This window comes from Elaeis guineensis, chromosome 5 (assembly GCF_000442705.2).
Source record: "Elaeis guineensis isolate ETL-2024a chromosome 5, EG11, whole genome shotgun sequence".
Taxonomy (NCBI): Eukaryota; Viridiplantae; Streptophyta; class Magnoliopsida; order Arecales; family Arecaceae; genus Elaeis; species Elaeis guineensis.
The window spans coordinates 124,336,122-124,358,457 of NC_025997.2; the positions used below are offsets into that span (position 1 = coordinate 124,336,122).

Below are 22,336 nucleotides of genomic sequence, written 5' to 3' on the forward strand. Positions count from 1 at the left end.
GGCACCCAACAACAGTAGACCCGTCACAACCTCGGATGTTTCTGAGCTTCTCCCAGATCGACGAGATAGAGAGCCATTCCGCTCCATCGGACATCCCAGTCGAGCTTCAGCCGACAGATCCGAACTCTCTGACAAATCACGACAATGGCTACTACCCTACTCCACTCACTGCAATGGATTCCGCGTCGCTCCACCACTCTCTAGCAAGTCGCGACAACGGACACCACTCTACTTTTCGTAACAAACTCTACGTGGCCCTAAATGACCCCTGACGCCACTACTCTCCGTAACAAACTCTACGTGGCTCTGAACGACCCACTACCAGACGGTTAAAGACGTCACTGTCAATCAGTTACGCTCTCCGTCTATAAAAAGAGACCCTCAGATACGTTCTTCTCTAAGCTCTAAACTTTATACTCTGCTAAAATTCCCACTCGAGCACTCCATTTCTATTGAAGCAGAGTACTGATTTGAGCGTCGGAGGATCTTGTCGGAGCACCTCCAACTCCGGTTTAGACTTTCCTTGCAGGTCCCGACGACGGCCGCGATCATCCCAGCTCCAGTTTCTCCGGCTTCGACGAAATTCTACACCAACAAATACAAAAATCCATCCATCAATGCACAAATTTGAGAAAATGCAAATTGATGGACCGATATAGATGGACAATTCCTCCATTTCCATATCCTCTCCGCAACTTTTTTTAATCAAACAGTGAAAGAAGACCTTCCATCCCTTCAATCTCATCCATTCACTCTCTCGCGACTCAAACCAAATATAGGATAAAACACCACAAGCTGGATAAAATTACATCCAATAAACCCCCATATCCTGCAGCTTTGGGTAAATGCAAGAAAAAACAACTCAAATAAAAATTAAAAACCCCAAACCAAAATCTTCTGTAAAAAAGGTTATGAAACCACCATCAGATTAAGCATTGAATTGGGATCGTGGGAAAAGAACAACTGTACGGATCACATGGTGAGAAGGTGAGAAATATGAATTCTGAGACATGTCAGGGGTATACATCCGCCACCTCTACTGGGAAAACACCCAGGTATCTAGGCCTTCTTCCCCTAGGGTTCTACCATATCCACCTATTTAGAGCAAGCTGCTTAGCCATAAAGCACCTTCTTCAAACCACAACATCAAGCGTGCTGTAAAATTTGATGAAGTGCAAAGAATGTAAAAATGCCACTTAAGAGAAACCCAAATCCTCATCCAAGCTAAGCCCCAACAGACTGCCATATTTTACATGCATAACAAACACATCCTTTCAACTAAAACGACTGACATTAGTAATTCAACAATGAATACTTTACTCTCAAGACAATCTTCCCTTTCTCGACTCCAAGCTTTCCACCAGTCACCAACCAGTGCGCTGGTATATCATCCGGGCCTTTGCACATCTCCGACATATCGACTAGCTTCATAAGTTTCCCCGAATCGCTTGAGCCTGAACTTGAGTCACCTGAGTCCTTAGAATCTCCCGCAGACAGTCTCTTTGATTTGTTGTTTGGGCCTGCTGGATTGTGGTCCCACAAGGATCTTCTTATGGTGCATCCAGGTACCTTAGAATAGAGAAGTTTCATGTACAACACATTCTTTGTTCCGAAGTCCCAAACTCCAAGCTGCGCTCCAGTGACTATATACACACCAGAGATGTCACCAAGAAAAGTCTCATTGTGCTCAATTGGCGCTGTACAGATGTGAGAGAAGTTCCTCCACTTCACAGGCTCAAACCACCGGCTATCTTGCTCCTCAGGTCCCTGCCACTTTGGTGCACCTATGGCAATATGAGTGTCCCAATAAGGTAGAAGTATCTTTGGAAGAGACGCCAAGTGCTGGACCTGAATACATAGCCGGTTCTGCTTGGCTCCTTCCAAGCACAATCGTAGGCCAATGACAGGCTTACGACCAACGGATACCTGCATGGTTGTCCAAATGGCATCACAGGAAAAGGAGGATTAAGAAGAAGGTTTACTGCCAAAAAATTTAATGACACCAGGTCATCTGTGTATAGAAAAGGTTTTAAATTATCATTGGCTCAGTGTACGTGGAGTAGAAGGAAAGCAAGAGAAAATATGGATGAAATTTCAGTACAAAGTACGTACTGCATAAAAAATTAAACGTGATAACATGCCTATGACCCTTTCTATATTAAATAGATTCAGATAATCAATAATTTAGACAGCAATTACTGAGAGTTATTATATATGAAGATTCAGAATATGAAGTTGCGGAATGTTGAGAGATGATGATGCCTAATGATCCTTCTGATACTTTTCCAGGTTGCAAGCAGATGCCATCTAAAAAAGGTATACCAATTCTCCTAACTGGTTTAACAAGAAAGGACAAAGATAGCATGACATGTACTGGTAGCATATTAGAATCAGTATAATATATCACAATGCAACCGTAGTTTCAAAGCAGGTACCATCATAAGCAATGGTCATTAAAGTCAACTTTACAATTAAAATATTATTTGCTCTACTCCAATTCATCAAGAAAAAGTTTTATCAATTTCAGATGACACTTGTTTATAGAAATTATTACCAATAAATTTGTTGCTAAATTCACATATTTTTTTGCATAACCGTGCATAGCATTTATGTATCTTTAAGGGCATGAAAAGGAAAAATGAAGGCAGCATTCCCCAAGATAGAGTTTAAAACATTCCAATAATAGAAGCCAGTATCTACCCTGTGATTCTAACGGCTCTATTCAATTCCATGTACCGCATGAAAAGCACACCTGCTCTTGGCTGACATGAAGCTTTGGCCCCATAATACTGAACTGCAAATGTGGGCAGACTGGCTCTTTTCTTTGATGGCCTGGAAGTTCGTTTCGAACTGGGGCCCAAATTCTGGGGACCTGAAACTCTAGAAAATACCGTAGCTCTTCGATTGGAGGCTTATCTGCAAATGGAAATGGAGAATATTTTCAGGTTAGACATATAAAGATCCCATGAACATAATTTGAAAAAGAAACCCATGTGCAAGGGTGGAATATATACACTCCAGATAAAGATTGATAGCCCGCGTTAGATGGTCCCTCCCAGGGATGCTTTCAAGAAGAGAAGTGATCGGATTGAAAGTCATTTCAATAACATCCGGAGCTGAACAGACAGTTCTTGCCCAGTTGGTGTAGCTTTGGACAAGATCATCTCCGCCCCTTCTTCTGAAAATGACAGTAACATCCTGCATCAACAATTGCATCAGAAAATGGAGGCTCAGACATTAAAACATTGCTCGATGCTTAAAAACTGCCAAGGATTAGATATAAGCCACAAGTGAGCAACTTGACATTTGCTGGTATATCTTTATGTTACTAATAAACTCATGGAGAATAAGCATAATAGATGAATGTCCCATCCAAATCGAACAGAAGTCTGTTTCACTAACTAGACTGATAATAATTAGAATAAGAGCAATTAGTTTAGGTTTCTGCTGAAATTGACGAATTTAGTTTAAGACAGCACTCGTGGTTTCAGCTGATCTTAGCTAAAAATGACAGCAATTGACCGCAAGGGCTAAATTTAAATCATGTTTACTAATGTCCCATACATCTAATACATGTGAAGAAAGCATGAATACTTGTGATCCCCATCTATTAAAAATTTTTCCTATTACTCATGTAACTTGATAAATACACTTCAACTTTAATGGGCAATCTTCAGACTAAACTAAGATTTTACCAAGTTTACCCAAAGAAAGATTTTACAAAGTTTACCCAAAGACTTACTGCATTCAGAAAAATGAGAAAATATTTTTTAATAGTATCCATCACAATTCCATCTCCAAAGATCGCAACCAGTACAATACAATCTTTATTAATCTGATAATTTTTCTTGATTTAATTGTTTTTTGCTTTTATTTTATCTTTGTAATTATTTTTTCAGTTGAGATTGCAGAAACTGTTAGTAAAACTCCTTCGGCGTGACATGTTCTTGGTCAACAGCTTAGTTCCAAAACACGTGGTAGAGGATTCAAAACTTCTTTCTTGCATAGAACTTCATTAAACTAATTATGTACTTCTTAAACCAAATCAATTTTGGATTTAGCCAATCATAAACTTGGAGAGTGGCCTGTACAGATGTGGCACATCACCGTACTAGATTATTCATAAGTACGGGAGATGAAGACTAAGGTCTGGCCATGGACCTCACACATATGGGCTCTGGTCTGCTTGTGGTATGGCCATCAAAGTATGAGCGCAAGCTTGATCAGCATCAATCATGTAAAACTTGGACAAAGTCATAAGCATCACTTTTGTGACCAATTCATTGGTCACACATGTAGTATCTAAAGTAGTGAGTATTCAGCAGTCACAAGTGATCATGCAACCCTAGCTATATACTAACATATTTTCAAAATGCAAGCTTCTCGGTGACCTCAGATTGCTCTAGCTTGTGATAGCCTTTGGACATGTGGACAATTGTAGATAGTTATCCTTCTCTTGGAGGTGGGTGAACCACCTTCTATAGGACCTTATGACTTAAGGCCTAGCTGCTAGTTTCTCTCGAGAATGCACAAAAGGAAAGCCCAAAGAGTGCCCAGGGATTTCAACATGATGGTTATGACGAATGGCCAATTTCAGACCTCCTTCGATAGATCAAGGATTTATTTTCAGTAACAAGGAGACCCTTCTGCAGATTCATCCGCAACTACTTGTTGATCTTAGTTATTGAAATGAAGAGAACCAACATTTGAAAAAAAATTCTTCTAGCCACGTCTGAATGCCAGAACACATTTTGGAAGAAGATATTCTGTAGCAATCGCCATCGCAAAAGAGTCACAAACATTCATAAGTTATCAGTTTGATACATTCTACAGAGATATGCTTATTCTATAAAAGTTTTCCTGATATAACATATACATAATAAAATTAAAAAACAATATATCTAACTGCTTATAAATACTTGAGTATGTTCGTGAAATAGTATGTATATGATTTAAATATCAATGGACACATCAAACAAATTTCTCATATGGAAAGCAGCTTGGTTTGGTTTCAATTTCCATATTGCAATTGTTACCATGATATCATGATCTAGGATCACCTCCATATCTTATATTGCATGCATATAAATGCAGGAAAGCTGGTGACGTACATCATCTTCTTGGAAATATTTAAATTTCTAATTCACTAATTTCATTCCCTTTTCCTTATTTCCCCAGTCATAACACCATCATGGTGGTGAAGAAATTTTAATTGTTGTTAAGGGAGGCAATTTGTAGCCTTTACATGCATCTATAAGTCAGAGATACAACAGCAATTGTAAAATATGAATAAGAAAGTATATATGTTGTACTACCTCCTTTGCAGTAAGATATGGAGCACTGGGTGGTTGCGGGTATATTCCTTGACTGTTGAACACAAAAGGATCTACAGCCTGGCAATCCATCCGGTACAAATATGTTAAGCCGATGCACAATACAGGCTACATAAAATGTTCACGAGCAATTTCCAAGTGAAAAAAACACAAAGCACTAGCCTTATCCTTCAGTTTCAATGGACCTGAACTTGTATGCCTTCCAGTTTCTGAGAACCTTTGGTCTCCAATGTCCTGGATATAGTTCTTTATTTCCATTGATGATAAGGGTGACGAACTGTGCTGCTTGACATAAATCACATCCTTACCGCCAATAGTAATGGATGTGATGACATGAGTCCCATAATTCTCAATAAATCTGTAAACAAGTATAATTTTAAATGTCTTTTATTGTCGCAAAAATTTTTCTCTCCTTCACCACACCATTTGTATATTTACCTTGCTAATGACAACGGTTCCCATGAAAGTGGCACAGCATGCCTCACCTCTCCTTGTAATGATAGAGGTTGTTTTACCAAGTAAACCTTACATAAAGGGATGAACATCCCTTCCATTGCAAGGCTTTTTGTAGATGCAGCATCAACTTTCTTTGATCCAGTAAAGCTGAATGCAGAATTGAAGCTTCCTATGGGACAATTTCCCAGCAGATCAGCTTTTCTGTTAAAATATTCTGCCATCTGCACTCACTCATTTGGGTGAGAGGTGGAGGGTCGGTCATAACCAATCATCTAAGATACTCAGCAAGGAAATAGAACATTTCACATCATACTATAATCAGCATATAATATACAATATGGAAAAAACCATCTTCACTTTCTGGAAAAAAAATATAGCCAGGATAGCACGAGCTACTGTGAACTGGAAAAAAATAGAACATAACTTCATTGTCCGCCTGCTGTCATATTGCAAAATACTTTATGAATGATGCGGCAAGGAAGGGTATGGGCAACTTTGGACAGTGGTCCAAACAATTTACCACTGAAACAAGCAGCATGGTGATAGTGTTCCTTTCTCCTTGATGAGAGATTCTAGACAATGGCTAAAACAACTTACAATTGAAACAAGCAGGATGGTGGTAGTGTTCCTTTCTCCTCAGTGACAGAGATTCTGGAAAATAGGTTAAAACAATTCACTACTAAAACAAGCAATAAGATGATAGTGCTCCTTTCTCCTCAATGACCAATAAGCATTATAAGAGCCAAGGTGCATCGATGCTTTTCACAAGATTCTCGGCTGTTTAACTTCTTTTCTTCCAGACATGTGGATAGCCCACTCAGGGTTGTAAATGATACCCGAAAACTCAATAATCTGATCTGACTATTTTATAATAATCGCAGTATGGATCCAAGTTAAGTTTGCAAGAACCTTATCAAACTGAAGTCGGATTCTATATATTGGATCTGATTTCTTATTTGATTAAATGCTGATGCAGCTATGTTCAAATACAAAAACATTGATACATACATATATGTATAAAGATAGAAATATAAAGAGAATAGGCACATGACTTGTGTTAATTCCTTTTCTTCTTGTTTGGAATTATGTCTTTCCTGCATGCATGTCTCCTTAACTCTCACCTATTGCTATTTCAGTTCCAAATCCAAGCCAATACTTAGACTTTGCTTACATTTTAATCGATCTAGATGTAAATAAAAATTCAAATATGTTTCTAAAGCAAAGTTTGCCGTACCGATACCGAACCAGTATGCAGTCTCGTACCATACAGACACTCAATACGCCTTACTGTCTCGTACCGTACCGCATACAAACATTGTAATAGGATATATTGGTACGGGATCCGGCGGCAAACCTTGTTATAAAGTGATTAGATTTATTTTTCAAAACCAATTATTCACTTCTCAGATCATCCTTCTTTCCCACCAGAAACTAACAAGATTCGCTATTTATGGAAGACTATTGTGATAACAGTCCTTGCAGTTTTGCACATTGCTAAATGTCGACTAGTTGGTGCATAAAAATCATGTGCTAAGTTGAACCTCAAGAAAACTTGAATCTAAATATTAATCAAGTTTGGAAGCTAGTTCAGTGTTTACTGATTTTGATGGATCCAAACTCAATTTTTCTTATCAAGTTTGGATGCAGATACAACATGGCTCAGACCCAAGTCTGACCCATTTACAGCACTAAGCCCATTGTGCAATTGGTGAATAGAAGATCGAAGGTTAGGAAATTGCCAGGTTTAAAAGAAACTCATGGGCTTAAAAAAAGGCAAAGATAGAGGGGGAAGGATAACAGGAATTTATATGATTGCCTCTTAAATAAAGGTTATGGAGAGTAATAATTTTAAAACAATACTATGCATACGGCACAAGGCTTGGAACATATTGCTCGGCCAAAATATTTTAACACCAACTATTTGAGTGTTGGATATCTAAAACCAAAATTTTCATAGTTGGATACCCAAATCGAGCAGGTTTAACCTCTCCATTCTAGAACAAATATGTGGCTCATTTAATTCCTTCTGGATATGAGCTTTGAAGAAAGAGTTGAAAATTTTTGGTTGAAAAACCATTCCAAACTATATTTCCACCCTCTCTATACTCTAATACCTTGAACTATAAGAAAAATAAAACTTATTGGTCCCGCCATCAAGACCCAATCTTGCTCTTGCTCACATTCCCTTTCCTGGTTTTAAAAGGCATGGCAATATATTGCCTAGAATTGTTTTAAGGTAGCCATGACATTTTGGCGATACAAAGAAGGTAATTTTCTTGTTGGTTAAACGGCTAACCCTTGAATCTATAAAGGGTTTTTAATCCATAAGAGAAGGTATATAAAACCTGAAAATCAGTGAACAATAGTCAATAGTCATTGACCAATATATGTGGCTTAGCTCATAGAAAGCTTCAGTCCTGAAACCTTGATTTGTCATGCTACAGAGCTAACATACCAAACAGTAAATTCTATCAAAAGTTATATTCTTCCACCATATTAATCAACCAGAAATGAGAAAGACAAAGGTCTCTATGTCAAAGATAAGATTCTACAAAATCCTTAAATAACCCAAAGCAGAACTTGACAAACCTTTAACATTACTGCTTTATGAAAATACCTTTTTCCCTCAGAACCATGTAAGGCGGTCAGCTTCAATCAAATGGCCATCATGGGTTCCATGGTTAAGTTTAAAAAATTAAACTGCAATAACCATTCTGATCATATGTTGCAAAATTATGTTCATTAAGAACTATAATGCATGTTAAAAAATAATTTCTCAATCTTGAAAACTTCAGCCTGACTTCTTTCCTTGTGGTGCTTTATAAAGTCATATGTGACTTCTTACACATCAGTGCTTCTAATCGGAAAAGGAACTACCCTTTGAGTTAATTATGGACTGAATTCTCCTCTATCGCATGATGCATCGAACAAGCTTGCTATCTGAGGTTTGCCGTCTCAATACTGAACCCCATACCAGTACCATCCTATTATCATGTCAATATATAGTAGATACAAGAGGGCAAGACATACCGAGTATTGGTGCCAATTCAGTACTCATACAATACAGTATGCTTAATATGGTACGGTACCGACCGGCACAGCAAATCTTACTATTTTCATTCTCCTTTTGAGCATCAATCAAAAATGACCCTTATTGTTTTCTTAGTTATCATACATGCCCACAAAAAAACACTCTTGAACAAAGATTAACTATTAAATCCAACAACTGATTGGTACTAAATCAAATTAGTTTACAGACCTTTTGTTGACTCAAAAAGACACTGAAACATGCAAATAGTTATGTTAAAGAAGCTTATAAAATTAAAAATGTTGATATACACTAGAATTTAATCCAATGAGCCTAAAACAACACTGAAAACAATGACCAAGTGGAGTGTATTCCCACATATTTTGCTGGCGATCTCAAAACTTATCCTAAAACAGACAACTGATCTCATACAGGACCAATCCTATGTTAGCAATATTTCTTGAAATAACATGTAGCAGTTACAAATCATTGTTCCAATCTTTCATGTGTATTATACATTTCTAATTCTCATTAATTACATCACAGAACTAAAGCAAGATTTTCAACAACTATAATAACAGCATTCTAAGAAAATTAAATAATTCAAACAAAAATCACATATTAAAATGACAATTCACATAAACTAAATTCCCTTGCAATAATTTACTTCCCATCATAAATCCGCGACCAATATGCAGTAGCATTTAACAGGAATCATCACAGAGACGACAACACAAATTAAACTCAGTGAAAGGAACAATTAGGGAAATCAAGGAGAGTCTGCACCATACCTCATAGAACCCGCAAGCACCGTTGCTCTCCCGACCGCCGCTCACGCACGAGCACCTAACATCTCTCGACACATTGGGCACGATCAGACTGTGAGACACCCCCAGATCTCTCGTATGCTCCTCATCGACCTCAACAAGCCTCGACCCGGCAACCCCCTTGCAGTAGAGCAACCGTGTGTCATAGTTAACATCAAAACCCCTCCCCAGAGCCTGGATTGAACTCTGAATAGTGCGAAGAGCAGCATGCTCCTCCATCCTCACCACCTTCCGGACAAAGCCAAGAATCTACACAACCTAAAACTCCAAACCTAAATCCAAATCCCAAAAGACCCAGTCAGATCCCTTTGCATCCATCTCCAGGACCGATCTCTCCATCTAGTGGTTCTCAGAAACCCCCGGGAAGGATCGAAGACCGAATCTTTTGACGGCGTTTTTTCCAATCTTTCGAGCTTAATTTCTCGGATCCTGCGAAAAGAAGCACCTTTCTTCCTTCTTTATTCCTTCCACATAGCTAAAACCCTAAGCCCCAATTTCCAAACCGCGGATCTCGCTTCCCTCAACTAAATTAAAATATTTTTGGGACAGGGATTAAAAGACTTGAAGCTAAAAGGATTATAAAACGCTCTTTTAAACTTCCTCAGGGCGAGGGATTCCTTTTAACCGTAGAGCCTAAAAAGACCTCATTTCTCTCCCCACCCGTCCAGCTCCAAGAAGTTGATAATAAAGCCTTTGAGGACTCGAGCTGCTCTCTCTCTCTCATCTAACTGCGCTTTGACTGTGGGGATCGGACTTTTCCGGACGAGGAGCTTTGGTACTTTAGATTGATGGGATTTGTTAGACCAACCGTGATGTGTCCACACCACACGCAGTCTTTGACTAATTCCAAGATTGGATGTCTGATTTATTATCTAAATTAGGATTAAGAAATTGTTTAGAAAAAAAGGAAGACTAACTGTACGTGCGTGCGGAGATGAAGCTGTGTTTATGGTAGGAAGATTGTCTGCTAAAATGGGGCAACTCTTGGTGACCTGTACCTTACAAGATATCGATGGTACACGTTCCCTCTCACACGAAGGCTTTTTTTTATTCTAATTGTTTGGAAGAATAGTGAGCTTTCATCAATCAGCTTGTTATGCGTTTCCATTTAAGGTGAGGAGAGGAAACCAGACTTATTTTACAAGTTGGCGTAATTCTCAAGTCTAATTAGTAGGAAATTTTTAATGGCTTGACCATCAAGAAGTTGTGAGGATTTGTGAGTCCCACCACCCCGATGATGAGGGAGATAAAAAGCCACTCAACTTTTATTATCTAAATTAGAGATTATTTACAAATAGTACATCTACAACGGAGGTTGGGGTTGTATTTCACGCTAAAGAATGATTTATCTTCCTTTGCACAATAGTCACTTTAACAAATAAATAAAGAAGTTTAAAATGCTTAAAGATTTGTGCAAGATGCGATTCAATAGTCGATACCTTAGAAAAATATCAATCATTCTTTCATTAGAAAGATACAATCCAAACCCTTACAAGAGAAAGCTAGTGTGCTGCTCTTTGAAGAAGCTACATACAAGTATGAAGATGTTGGGACTATTCAACCGACTCCAGATTCCGACTCTACATCGGCCGAATGAACACATTGTGCCGACTCATAATCGATTGACCGATCGACAGTCAGCTATTATCAACCAACAACGGACAATCCCGATCGAAGACCATCAACATATCGGAGTTACCGACGATGCTCATTCAGATCTCCAGGACTACCAGCTTACCACTATTACTGATATATAGTCAGTCTATCTTCTCAACATACCTAACCGTTATAAACGGTTATCGATTACGTGTCACGGTCATTAGTAGGCATAAACAACCCATTAACTCCATGATTATAGTCCGATAATTTAGCACCATAAAAAATGAGACCACGTGCTCGATGATTACAGCAGAATTATCTATAAAAAGAAGGTAAATAAACAGTATCGATAAAATAATTCTGGACTGATACCCTGCTATTTCAATTACTCACTATCTGCTGTTCATCAACTTTTCACTAACTTAAGCATCGGAGGGTCCTCGTCGGACACAATTCCAATTTGTGAGGATTTTGTTTTACAGGTGCTCTTCACCGATGACAGATGATAGGAGATTGACCGCAACAGATTGGCGCGCCAAGTAGAAAAAAACTACGATCAACCATGCTGAAAATCAGAGCTCAATACTTGACTGGATCGGTGAGACAGTCTTTCCATCGGAAAGATATTTCTCCCCCACCTCCAGTGGCAGAGCCTAGTTCTTCGCATCCTGTGGTCACCACAGACGTACAAATTGTTGCACTCATACAGTAAATGAAGGTTTTGACAGAGGTAGTTCAAAACCTCCAGTAGTAGCAGCCGTCGGTGGCTCAGTTAATGCCATCCAGACACAGTCGCCATCCTCCACGGCGCTCACCCTCCTCATCTCTGGAGCGACCACCGTCTTGACACTCCTATCGAGACGAGCAACTGCATTCTCAGCACTCCCATTATGTCACCCATCATTCACGGTGTTCTCCCTCTCCTTCTCATTTACACAGTATCAGGAAGGGAAAGTGATCGCGGACACCTTCTGCTTCTCCCTCTTTAAGCTCTTCAAGGGATTCTACCCCTGAAGTTTTCCAGCAACGGCAACTTGACGATCATGAATGCAAGTTCAAAGAGATTAATCATCAGCTTGCCTGACTTCATGTGAAAGATCGGAAATCCTCCAACAACTATGACTTCTACGCTACCCAGCCTCTCTCTCGACGCATCCTGGATGAACCGATTCCATCTCGGATCAAAATACCATAGATGGACCCATACGACGGCTCCACCAATCTGATCGACCATGTGGAGAGCTATAAAGCTTCCATGATGATTCAAAGGGCAACTGATGCCCTTTTGTGTATTGGCTTTCCGACAATTTTAGAGAAGGTTGCTCGAGCCTAATATTTCAGGCTTCAGTTGGAAAGCATTAACTTTTTCGAACAGCTAGAGCATTCCTTCATGGCCCACTTCAGTACTAGCTGAAGGCCGCTACATACATCAGATAGTCTCTTTTCTATCAAGCAAGATGAGATAGAGACGTTGAGAGACTTTGTGGCTCGGTTCAATGCAGCCACACTTGAGGTCAGGGACCTCAATAAAGACATGGCCATTCGACCATGAAGAAGAGTCTGAGGGGATCGAAATTCACCTACTCTCTAGACAAGACTCTCCTTCGAAACTATGCTGAACTTCTAGAGTGCGCATATAAGTACATTCATGCGGATGAAGCTGCTTCTGACCAACGTCAGACAGACGAAAAAGTTCAGAAGAAGAAATAAAAGAAAAGTGAGGCTCCGACCGAATCAAGTAGGCCGACTATCAATAAGCGAGCTTCACCTCGACGACAAAGTCTGAAGCCGAATAACTACAGCAGGTATGACTCCTATACTCCTCTTTCTGCTCTCCGTGCACAGATCCTGATGGAGATCGAAGGAGAGGAGTACTTACGATACTCCCCACCAATGAAAGCGCCATCGAGGAGCCAAGAGAGGAAGAGATACTTTTGATTATATCGTGATCACGGTCACGATACTGAATAGTGTATCCAGCTTAGGGACGAGATAGAGATCTTAATTCGATGAGGCTACTTTAAAAAATTTCGACGAGATCGCCCGACTCAACCTCCCACCGACCAACAATCTCAGCCACAAATTGAGGAGACACTCGACAATCGACCAACGATGGAAGTAATCAACATAATCTTTAGACGACAAAAAAATTGGGGGATAACTTTCAAAGAAGAGTCGACGAAGAAACGATAACTCGACAATGTAATTACTTTTTCGAAAGATGATGTTTGGAGAATACAAACTCCTCATGATGATGATGTCATTATTTTAACAATGATAATAAATTATAATGTAAAAAAAAAATTAGTGGATATAAAAGCTCGATGGATGTTTTGTTTTACTTGACTTTCTTCCGAATGTGACTACTGATTGATCGACTCAGGAGAGTCTCGACGTCATTAGTCTGCTTCACTGGAGATACGATTATTATGGAAAAAGAAATCACTCTCCCATTGACCATAGGAACTGAATCACAACAGAGTACTGTTCTCATGATATTCATGATTGTTCGAGTTTCTTTGACTTATAATGCCATACTTGGATAACCTGGACTTAATGCTCTGAAAGTAGTAGTCTTAACTTATCATCAACTAGTCCAATTTTCAATAAGAAACGGAGTCAGAAAGATGCATGGCGATCAATAACTTGTCCGACGTTGCTTCCTAGTTTTCATACAAAATAATCAATCTGAAGACTCTTTGTCCGTATATAAATTAGACCAAAGAAAAAAATGAAGAGAGAGATGAACCAGTCGAACAACTGATTTTCATCTCACTAAAAGAAGAGGATCCTGAGAAGATGATCCAAATTGGATCACAGTTGCCTGATCCAAAACGACAATAACTAATAAATTTACTAAGAGCAAATGTCGATATTTTTACTTGATCGGCTACTGACATTCCAGGCATTCCTCCAAAGGTAATAACCCACCAGCTAAACATTGATCTGAAGGTTAAACCGGTGAGATAAAAGAAAAGACCTTTTTCTTTTGAAAGGCAGAAGATCATCGATGAAGAAGTCGACAAACTCTTCGCAGCTGGCTTCATCAGAGAAGCTACTTATCCTGATTGGCTCATCAATATAGTAATGGTGAGAAAGACTAATGAAAAATGAAGAATCTGCATCAACTACACAAATCTAAACGAAGCCTGTCCGAAGGATAGTTTTTCTCTGTCGAAAATTGATCAACTGGTTGATGCAACTTTTGAACACCGACTTTTGAGCTTCATGGACATCTTTACAGGCTATAATCAGATTCAGATGGCATCCAAAAATGAGGAGCACACAACCTTCATAATCGATAAAGGCATCTACTGTTATAAAGTAATGCCTTTCAGTTTAAAAAATATCAGAACCACATATCAACGGTTAGTTAACAAAATCTTCAAGGTACAAATCGGGCAAAATATGAAAGTTTATGTAAATGATATACTGATGAAAAGTCTTCAAACTACTGGTCATATTCAAGATCTAAAAGAAGCCATCAGCACACTTCGATGATATCAGATAAAGTTAAATCCGACTAAGTGTGCATTTGGAGTAACTTCTGAAAAATTTTTTGAATTTCTTGTATCGCAACGAAGAATCGAGGTCAATCTTGTGAAAATAAAGACTATCGTCAATATGAAGCATCCAAGCTCCAAGAAAGAGATACAGCAGCTCAACGGAAGGATCACCGCACTCAGTCGATTCATATCAAAGTCGACAGAAAGATGTTTGCCTTTTTTCAAGATCTTGAGATAATCAAACAACTTCATATGGTCAAACGAGTATCGACAATCCTTCGAAGATCTAAAAAAATATTTGATATCTCCACCGTTGCTTATAAAACTAAAGGTCGGAGAAGCTTTGTATCTCTACTTAGCGACATCAATGGAGGCGGTTAGTTCAGTGCTTGTCCAAGAGGATGAAAATCAAATTCAATGATCAATCTACTACACTAGCAAGGTGCTTCACAATATCGAAGTAAGATATTCAAGAACGAAAAAGATGATCTATGCTCTAATCATATCATCACAGTGACTTCGTCCATATTTTCAAGCACATCCTATTATCATCTTGACATATCAGTCGTTGAAGATAATTTTATACCGGTCTGATACTTTAGATCGAATGATAAAGTAGATGATAAAATTCAATAAATTTGATATACAATATCACCCACGTCCATCGATGAAGATGCAAGTTTTGGCTGACTTCATCGTTGAGTGTACAATTCCAGATAATAATCTTAAAGATGAAGCTAATGACAAAATAAAGAAAGTTACAACTCTCGAGTCCGACTTAACGTCGGTATAGATGCTACATATTGATGGAGCATCTAATGCACAAGGTAGTAGAGCTGATTTTATCCTTATCAATTTCGAAGGGGTTATAACTGAATATGACCTTCGATTTAATTTTAAAGCTTCGAATAATCAAATCGAATATGAAGCATTCTTAGCCGGCTTGAAGATTGTCAAAGAGCTTGACATCGATAACCTGAAGATCTTCACCGACTCATAATTGATTGCTGGATAGGTCAAGGATGAATTTGAAACCCGAGATCCTATTATAATGAAGTATCTTCAGAAGGTGAAAGATTTTACGTTCACTTTAAAATATTTTGAGATCTTTCACATCCCAAGAGTAGAGAATGCCCGAGCTGACTCACTTTCGCGACTCGCAACTACTTCTTTTAACTCGCTGGATCAGACATTCATCGAATATCTTAAACAACCGAGTATTAATAAAGTCGAAGAAGTGCTACAGATCAATGATGAACTAAGCTGGATGAATCCGATTGTCCAGTACTTAACTAATGGAACTCTACCTACGGATCCCTCAAAAGCCAAATGACTCAGATGGATAGCCTCGCAATATATTTTGATGAATGGCCAACTATATAAGAGGTTGTTCTCTCTTCTCTTATTGAAGTATTTGAGACCGACAGATACCGACTATGCACTTAGAGAAGTTTACAAAGAGATTTGTGAAAATCACTTGGGGGGTAAACTTTTGGCTTACAAGGTCTTACAACAAAGATATTACTGGCCCACCATAAAGAAAGATACAGTTGAATTTGTCCGAAGGTGTAAATCATGTCAGAAATATGCAAATATATAATACCAACCGGTCAGTCAGTTGACATCAATTGTTGCATCATGGCACTTTCATAATGAAAAATTGACATACTTGGTCCTTTTCCTCCGACATCTGGTCCGAAAAAGTTTATAGTGATCGTCATTGATTACTTCACTAAATGGATGAAAGCTAAATCTTTGACATAAATTACTGAAAGTAAGATGAAAGAATTCATTCAGAAATCAATCATATGCAGATTCAGTCCACCACACACCATCATCACTGACAATGGCCGATAATTCAACAATCAGAACTTCAAAGAGTTCTGTGTGAAATTTCACATTACGTACAAACTCACATCAGTCGGCCATCTACAATCCAACGATGAAGTGAAAGTGACAAACCGAACAATCCTGTATGGACTCAAAATCAGACTGAATGAAGCTAAAAGTCTTTGGGTGGAAGAGCTATATCCGATTTTATGGGCATATCGAATGACTCCTCGCATGCCAATGGTAGAATCGCCATTCAATCTGACTTATAAAATTGAAGCGATGATCCCACTTGAGATCAGATTACCATCAGCAAGGATGGAGCAATACAGTGAGCCAAATAATTCAGAATGTTGAAAAGCCGATCTAGATCTACTTCCAGAAGTCCGACAACAAGCTCAAGTTCGGATGACAATATATCGATAAAGGATAATCTGATACTATAATACAAAAGTTAGGTCGAAAGTATTTCATCCAGGAGATCTGGTTCTAAAAAAGGCAGAAGTCTCAAAGCTTTTGGACCAGGAGAAATTATCTCCAAATTGGGAAAGACCCTACAGAGTCACTGAAACACTTAGATCGAATGCATATCGGCTGAAAACTTTTGAAGGAACAGCTATTCCACAAACATGAAATGCTGACAACTTAAAGATGTATCATCAATAAAGTTGTTCATATGTACAGTATTTAGAATGAAACATTGAATTTTAGAATCACAAAAATTTCAGACGACTACAAAGTAATGTTAAACCAATGAATGGACGGTCAATTCCTATCAACTATATTTCGACTTTTCACTGTGAAAACTGACACATCGAATATATCTCGGCTTTTACTGTAAAAGCTGATAAACTGAGTGTATTTCGATGCTGACTATATTTCGACTTTTCATTGTAAAAGTCGACTCTAATCGAATGATTATTTATGCCGACTTAATTTTAACTAAGTAGAACATTATACCAATACAACCTAAGTTGAATTGGAATTATAGCGACTTGACTACGGTCGGTTGAAGGATATTCGGCTTGCCATCTATTATCAAATAACTAGACATACTAACCCGACTATGATCGACCGAAGGAATTTGACTTATTACCATTTATCCTGATACCTAAAAGGTAAAGTATGTCAATAGATATTTGACTATTAAACTAGACTAACAAATAATTCTACAAGTACTACTGAACGTTCGATTTTTCGAGCGATATTCGATAGTCAAATGATAATTCTATGATATTGCAAATATACAGAAAAGAAAGAGTTGATATTTGAAAAAAAAATTATTCATTAAAAAAATTATAAAATTAAACCGAAGTCAGATTATAAAAGTTTATAATTACAAAAAGAAAATAAAAACACTACACCGATCATCAGTCATCGTCTCCATCTCCTTGCTCCAGTGCAACATTGACAACCGGAACATCTTCTGGTGCAATCGGTGCAACATCTTCAGTTGGTGCAGCTCCTTCTTCGGCAGCTTCATCTTTCGGTGCAGGAGGAATGATTCTACTTAAATCCAGATTTGAGAACAACTTTCTGATCGCATCTCGACCATCCTCATACCTGACGCAGTAAGAGGCGAACCCGTCTTCGAAGATTTCTTCCTTAAACTCTTCCAAATTCTTAAAGTTCTCGATGGTTTGGTTCAGAGCTTCCCTTGTCGACTCTGCTTCAGCTTTTGCTAACTCCGTATTAGCTCTTGCGGAGGCTGACTTAGCATCGGCCAATGCCAACATTTTCAGGCTAGCCCGATGCCTTTCACGTTCGGTTTCGAGTTCATCAATGCAATCATCCCTTTCCCGTCGAAGCCGATGGATGGAATATTTTTTGCTCTTGATCTGCGATTCAAGAGACAAGACATTTTGATGAGCCAACTCAAGTTCGGCTCTGGAAGATTGTAGATCGATGGTCAAACAAGAGACTTCTTCCTGAAGCTTCACCTTCCGCTCAGTCACCACCTGGAGTTGTTCAAAGGCAACTGTCTTTTCAGCATTGGCGACCGCCACTTTGTCCATCCATGACCGACGGAAGTCAGCAATTTTCTAATAGCCGACCTCCAGGTCATGCATATCGTGCGTCCACTGAAAGCAGAAGATAAGTCAGATCAGATTGAAAAAAAAAATGAAAGATGAATCAAAAAACTTATCCCGAGTATTATCGGATTAAAGGAAAAAAAAATATCTCGGCTACTGTCTGGTTCTTCCTGTTCTTCTGATCAATTAGGAGTAGAGCAGCTTGGATGAGCCACTTGACTAATGCTGGATTGGCCAAGACCGACTCACCCTCGAAAATTCTGATGTCGAAGAGAACGAGATGGCCCGTCGATGATCCATCGTCAGCCGAAGTCACCGGCATTTTCCCCCGATCTTCTGTCGACAGCCCCGCGCTTAAGAATGCAGAAAAGTCGGTGCACAACTGTGCCCGAGAATGTTCCACTGTCGGAACAGCTGGAATAGCTGTGGATCGTTCTGGCTTGACTGCGACTTTCGCCTCGATCCGAGCTTCAGCAGATGGAGCTGCCGACAGTACTGCTGTAGCTCCATCTTTTTTGCCGCCCCATCTTCAGTGGACGGCACCTCAGGGAGTCAGGGCCGACAATGCCAAAACTAGCTCGGAAACTGACTCCGACAGAATGTCGGATTTCCTCACCAATGCAGATGGAGTAACTACTCGACCCTTCTTCGACGGTCGGGATGGTCCAGCTTTAGATACTGCCTTCTTCTTGGCAGCATGCTGACGAATATCAGCAGCCGACACTCGTGCCCTCGGCTGCATAGTTGCAATCAAAACAAAAAAGTTAGTACAGTTCAGAAATAAATAAAAGCAAAAAGTAAATAGCCGACTATGTTATACCTAAAGAGGTGATCGAACTAAGGTCGGCATTGTAGAGAACTTGATTGGTCATCAGCTCTCGCTGTGGTGGAACTACCATATCCTTCAGTCAGTGAAAATCTTCTCGATCATCGACCTCAACCTGACTATTCTCGTTGGGATCGATCCTTGGATCACCCCACCACGAAGGAAAGCCCCAGGAAGAAGAAGAAGAAACAAAAAAAAAATTGATTCTTCCATCCATGAATGGACGATGAAAGACTGATGATGAAAGAAAAGTCTTTTTTTGTGTTGAAGAACCACCAACCCTTGGCCTTGGGATGAGAATGAAGGATGAAGAAAATTCGAAAGAGAGAAGGACGAGGCTCAGTCGGTATGAGCCGACATAACAAAGCAAAATTGATGATCAGCCAGATGAAGTTCGAAGCCAGCTGAGCTGGATAGAGATTGTAGTAGTCTAGAAGATTCCAGACGAACTCCAAAATCAAAAATCGAAGACCGGCCTGAAGATCTTCGACATAAAATGCAACCTGACCCGGAGGAGAAGAATTAACCCAATCGTCCGCGCTAGGAGCAAAGAGCTGATACTGCTTCGAGATATGATACTGCTTTCGAAGCCGTTCGATATTGGATCTGGATAGGGAAGAAGTCTCCACTTTCAGACCCAAAGGAGAGTCGTCGGTCAGATTCTTTGACCAACTATCCCGAGAACAAGAAGCCCTAGCCATAAAGATGAAAAACTAGAGAAAATCCTAAAATGAAAACTCAAAGAGAAGATGGACCCAAGGAGAAGGAAAACTTGATCTGAAGTTAAAAAGGGACGAAGAAGAAACCCTGGAGCTCTGGTACTGGGGCGATCTTCCAACAGAACCTTCCGTTACAGAGGATAGTGACAAATGCAAAGTAAAAATTTGACTGAAAGCGACTCCATATATATAGAATCCCTCAACGGTTCGGATGAAATCGGTCAAATCTTAATCTCATCAGATGACGACAAGTGGCAACATCCAGACTAACCATTGGTCGGACGGTTCGATGCACCTGCTCCAAATCGTGCCACCTCACTGTTATCCACGTGAACAGCTCCGATCTAATGATGTTTGGATACGTGGCCAAGATCTACTAATCAGAATTAAATCGTCTAGCGCCAAATTATCTTTCTGAAACAATGGCTCAATAATGATTTCACAGCTATCGAAACAACAAAATAGCCGGAGATCTCTTGTACTCCGAAAAGTCATTATCATCAGCAGTCGAGTCAGAGCTCGAGACGACATATGACGACTCTCTTCGTCCAATATGACAGATCACATGATAATATACACATCGGACTATCTTGGACTTGGGAGTGGGGGACAACTATTGGGACAATTCAACCGACCCCCGACTCTGACTCTACATTGACTGAATGAATACATTGCGCCGATTCACAATCGGTTGACCGACCAACAGTCGGTTATAGCAACCAATAACGGACAACTCCGACCGAAGACCATCGGCATATCAGAGTTACTGATCGATGCTCATTCGGATCTCTAGGACTACCAGCTTATCACTATTACCGACATATAGTCGGTTTGTCTTCTCAATACACCTAACCGTTATAAATGATTATCGATTACGTATCACGGTCATTAGTGGGCATAAACAATCCATTAACTTCATGCTTATGGTCCGGTAATTTAGTGTCATAAAAACGGGACCACGTATTCGACGGTTACATCAGAATTATCTATAAAAGGGAGGTAAATAAACAGCACTGGTAAGACAATTCTAGGCTAATACCCTGCCATTTCAATTACTCATTATCTGCTGTTCACCAACTCTCTTCTAACTTGAGCATTGGAGAATCTCTGTCGGGCATAATTTCGGTCTGTGAGAATTTTTTTTTACAGTGCTCTTCATCGGCGATAGATGATAAGAGATTGACCGCAACAGGAGATATAAGCAATGATGATTAATTGAAGAAGTGCTGCAACCTCAAAAATAGCTAGTGATAAATCCATAGGTGCAATCTGATTGAACAAAGACAGCATGAGATGACTAGCAGAGACGATTGCAAGATTAATGGAGCCAGCAGTAAACCTGCAGAGGTTGAAACAGAGTGCCCGATTTGAGAGATGATTGGGACAGCAGGAATAGGGCCCTAAAGTTGCCATGTGCAACCATCCACCTAGCACTCATGCACCTTGAGGCTTGTTAACCAAGCTTTATACTTTGATTTCTGCACAACATTACTTGAGACAAACATTTGGAAATGTTGGAGAATTTGCTAGTCATGAGCATTTTATCTGTGTTAGCTTTATTTCACATGATCATCTGGTTGCTTGGCTCAGCAGTCAAGGTAGAGATGGCTGGGGTGAGGTGAGGTGGTGCAGATTATTGAGTTTCAATTTGCTGCCCAGAGGTGAGCAAGTATGCATGCCTGCTCAGGCTAAAGTAACTATGTTTTTTTCCACTTCCAGTGAAGAAAGAGATCTACTCGACCGCAGGGTGCAATTGTCCTTGTGGATATCCATAGTTCAATATCTTATGCATGCATGCATGGTCAACGTTTCAATTTTCAATCTACAATGACAACATCTATGATGGATGGAACATGGGCTTGACATTTCTTCTTGTTAACTGGCCTCCTTTAAATGAGTGGATCGCAAGGGACAACCAACTTATCCAAGTCATAGTCTCTTTGGAACGTTTCTAGGGCGAGAAACTCTACGTTTTCTTTTGCCCCTCCACCTCTCACGAGAAAGGGATCTCCTCCAAGATCTGGAAACATTATTTTCCATACAGAAGAATACATGGATATTAACAAGCCAAATATGAATACGTTGGAAGGGTTGGGTCAAATTTGACGCAGCGTGCGTTTAGTGGCTAGACCTACGGCTTTCACCTCTGTTTCCCATCAATAGGCTTGGACCACGACGA

The 22,336-nt window shown here is 39.5% G+C and overlaps 1 protein-coding gene across 1 annotated transcript; it reads right to left on the reverse strand.

Moving 5' to 3' along the window:
• Positions 1 to 1,153: 1,153 nt before the first annotated feature.
• Positions 1,154 to 10,424, reverse strand: LOC105045970 (MACPF domain-containing protein CAD1). Its single transcript, XM_010924430.4, has 7 exons — positions 9,609 to 10,424; positions 5,772 to 6,010; positions 5,496 to 5,691; positions 5,316 to 5,393; positions 3,015 to 3,198; positions 2,753 to 2,916; positions 1,154 to 1,926 (listed from the first exon to the last, which is right to left on the reverse strand). Exons 1-7 carry the CDS (start codon positions 9,861 to 9,863, stop codon positions 1,294 to 1,296), a joined length of 1,749 nt encoding a protein of 582 aa, XP_010922732.1. The 5' UTR covers positions 9,864 to 10,424; the 3' UTR covers positions 1,154 to 1,293.
• Between the last annotated feature and the right edge of the window lie 11,912 nt (positions 10,425 to 22,336).

Coding starts and splice junctions, on each gene's coding strand:
- LOC105045970 (XM_010924430.4), bottom strand. CDS start 9,863: ATGGAGGAGCATGCTGCTCTTCGCACTATTCAGAGTTCAATCCAGGCT. Junction 5,692..5,771: donor GAACCGTTGTCATTAGCAAG/GTAAATATACAA, acceptor ACTTGTTTACAG/ATTTATTGAGAATTATGGGA. Junction 3,199..5,315: donor CATATCTTACTGCAAAGGAG/GTAGTACAACAT, acceptor TTGTTGATGCAG/GATGTTACTGTCATTTTCAG.